Genomic DNA, 3,607 nt, shown 5'->3' with positions numbered 1-3,607 from the left:
TTTACTTTTAAAAGCATGTTGCAAGGTAGCGAAATCAAGAGAGAACCAAATCTTGCTTTTTCTAAAATGTCCATTAAAGTTGTATTATCACCAGTAATCAATTGCACAGTAGAAGGTGGGTGAGTAAGAACATACGTGTGTGGTTTCAATTCCAAAAGTTGAGAATGCGTATTATCTCGGCATACATAAGAACACGTAGAAATAATGTCATGAACTGTAGTTCCGGAAAACCCATTAAATATACAACGTGCTAACTGTGAGGATACAGCTATATGAGAAGGAATTTTACACAAGTTAGAAACTTGAAGATTACAAGAAAGTAAATCTGAACCAACTAAAGGTAGGGCCAAAACTTGTGATTGAAACACAACATAACTTTGTTCCAAGTTAATAGAGCAAGTCTGATTGTGGTAGCCGAAATTTATTGCTTTAACAGAATACAACTTAAACAAAATGTCACGTTCTCTAAGAGGTACTTTAAGTTGAGCATAAATGTAAGTATCAGTGATTGTGCAAAATAATAATTTCACAGAGTAATACACATCAATATCAGAAGACGGTATCGCAAGTACCATTCGATGAGTAAACAAAGATTCTTCTAATAAACGTAACTGGGCTTTCAACACATCGTAGGGAACTAAAGTTGGGTCTAACCTTCCCAAGCGGCAACTTTGAACAGCTGTTTCATATTTTTGTAATTCTACCATCTTTAAAATATGCATAGCTAATTGATATATATCGCCCAAAAGCGAAAAAAGTTGAAGTTCATTTCTATCAGAAAGGCTTTGCAATGATTTAGCTAAAATTTTGGATTGGTCAAGTAGCGTTTTCGAAAATATTTCCATCTTTTGAAAATTCTGGCCTAGTTTTGATTGAAATTTTAAGAGTTCCGTAGAAGCATTATGAATATAAATAGAATTATGTAGTAATTGCTGACGAAGCTGTAAAACAGTTTCTTCCAATTTATCCTGTTTTTTCTGATAGGATGATAGTTGATCTTGCGTAGCTATACCACAACAATAGGAAAAAAGATTTCCTACAAATCCTAATAAGGCACGTTTAGAACGAGAACCTTCCTTATGCCTATACGGTTCGTTGATAGTCAACAAGTTATTTGCTAGGTGCGAATGTAGGGCATCCAAAGATGAGGCTAGACTACATGTCTGTATCGGGTAAGAGGAATTATCGGCACAATGTAAATCTTTAAACATAGATGAAGCAGGAATAGCCTGCGGAAATTCAAAACTTACATTTAAAAAAAGTGGGGCTCAGTGTTGATAAAGAACTTGCCCATGCAGTTCATTAAAATAGAATCCACTCGATATGGATACCTCTAAGTTTGATGAAACATATGCTACAAAGAAACACAGGATCATCTGAAAGTATAATACAAAGAAACATACAAAATATAAAAACAAAAGAAAACTATTCCCTTAAAATTACAATAATAATACAGTATAGATGCATAATAATTAAAAAAAACTACAATGTTTCTCTTAAATAAGCTAAATCCAAGTTCGTTAGTGAAATAAGATACACCTGTTTAAAAAAAAAATAGTTGAAAAAATAAGTTTTTTTTTCAATAAACTAACATATATATGTCTCAATTCTTTATTATTATTATTATTAACTCCTCTCTTCACAGTAAATACGTAATTATTAAGTATCGAAGTCACACTAAACAGTATCAAACAACAAGCATCCAATGTAAAATATAATAAAATATAAAATCATGTCGTAATTCAGGTAAAATAAATATATTAAGAATCCTAGGATTAGTCATGTCCATGAAAAATCAAAATTAGTAAAATAAATCACAATAGGGATTTTTGAGCTCATAACTATGTAAATAATGTATTCTGAATAAATAACAGTAGTTCAGGTAAATAAAGTATCAAAGGTACAAAATCCATTTAATTGCAGATGGTGTTGGCAATTCACAAATTAGGCGGTAAGTCAAAATATGTCAAATTAGGGAATAAATATTATCCAATGTAATACTATTAATATGTCAAATATTAGTTCATATGCGCATATGGAAAGAAAAAAATCCCAAATAATCAATTATGGATGGCCATTCCATAATCGAAGGGGAAACGTCTAACAGAGATTAGATGTAAATTATCTCAGCGAGAGAAAAAAAACACATAGTCTAATCAAGGCTTTTTTAACGGAGATATTCCCGTTATATGTCTTATCTAGAATAAACTAAACAGACTTATATTCAGTCATAGGAAAATAGATGGAAATATTGTCATAATAGAGATCTTTGTTGTGTTTGTCAAAAACGCAGAAAACAATTCGGTCAAAATCAGCTAAATTTTTCTCCAAAACATTACGTACTGTTGACAAAGCAATGTTCATAGCTTCAGTTTTGTCAAAATGAAATGCGCCTGTTCCTAAACATGGGATACTCGAAGTTCTATTATTGTTTTCGATAGCTCGCTGACAACAGTTAACATAACAGTGACGTAAAATACGCTTATTGTTATCCCTCGGCGCACATGTAAATAAAACAATATCTGCTGGCAAATAGAAACCAGGAGAAATTTTAACCTCACCAGGTTTTACACAAACTTCTCGTAATTGTGACCCGGCTGCAAAATGCAAAGCACCGTCCACTCCTGCAAGAGGTGTTAAAGTTTCATTTGCAGCATTAACGACTGCATCACACTTCAGTGTGGAAATATTTCCATGATAAATACAAATTTTGTCATTAATTTCCTCATTATAATTATACAACGGCTTTTTAATCGGGAATTTATATTTCATTTGAGTAATAGTTGGTAACTTTAATACGTCGACCACAGCAAAACTTTCAATAAATGGTTCAGATTCTATTGTTAATGCAGCATGATGAGATTCATCGGGTCGTTGATCTTCTGAGTCAGGAACACAATTACTTGCATGAAACACTTCTTCATCTTCTTCGTTCGGTGTGACATCTGGGTAATAGGGCTTCAATCGTGTAATGGCTATCGATTCGATCTTTTTCCTGCCTTTCGAAGTTTTATATTTAACAAAATAAGAATTAGCGTCCATTCGAACAACAATTGCTGGACCAAAGAAAACTCCTGAAAATGCTCTGGCGTGGCCACGACGTCTAGTTGGATCATAAATTCACACACGTTGACCCTCATTATACGTCACTGTTGTATGATGTTTCTCGTATGACTTTTTTGATGTCCGAAACCTGTCAAATAATTTATCCTGTGCCTTCTCTCTAATATCGTGAAGAGTTATTAAACGTTCCTCGTTGGAAATATGAAAACAACGTCCATTTATAATCGCCTGATGTTCTAAGTATGGTTCAAATCCATGAAGAAGATAAAATGGACTGTAAGACGTGGATTGATTCACGGTCACATTTTGAGAAAAGGTCACAGAAGAAACATGCTCTACCCAACTTCCATGGTTCATGGGGACCACTTTTTTTTTTTAACAACGCTTCCAAATTTCGGACCATAACTTCCGTAAGACCATTCGTTTGATGATAGTATGGATTTATAAAATTCATCCTTATGTCCAAAATATTGCATAACTCCTGAAATAAAGAACCAGTAAATGCCGTTGATCTGTCCAGCACAATTTCTTTACAAAGGTCAAA

At 33.3% G+C, this 3,607-nt stretch overlaps 1 protein-coding gene across 1 annotated transcript; it reads right to left on the bottom strand.

Moving 5' to 3' along the window:
* Positions 1-2,208: 2,208 nt before the first annotated feature.
* LOC145667890 (macro domain-containing protein RSc0334-like) lies at positions 2,209-3,042 on the bottom strand. Its single transcript, XM_081735320.1, has one exon. It carries the CDS (start codon positions 3,040-3,042, stop codon positions 2,209-2,211), a length of 834 nt encoding a protein of 277 aa, XP_081591446.1.
* Between the last annotated feature and the right edge of the window lie 565 nt (positions 3,043-3,607).

This window comes from Thermobia domestica, chromosome 13 (assembly GCF_964235325.1).
Source record: "Thermobia domestica chromosome 13, izTheDome1.hap1.1, whole genome shotgun sequence".
In the NCBI taxonomy this organism is placed as follows: Eukaryota; Metazoa; Arthropoda; class Insecta; order Zygentoma; family Lepismatidae; genus Thermobia; species Thermobia domestica.
Note: the sequence above shows the minus strand (reverse complement) of the source record. Positions and strands in the feature narration are given on the sequence as shown.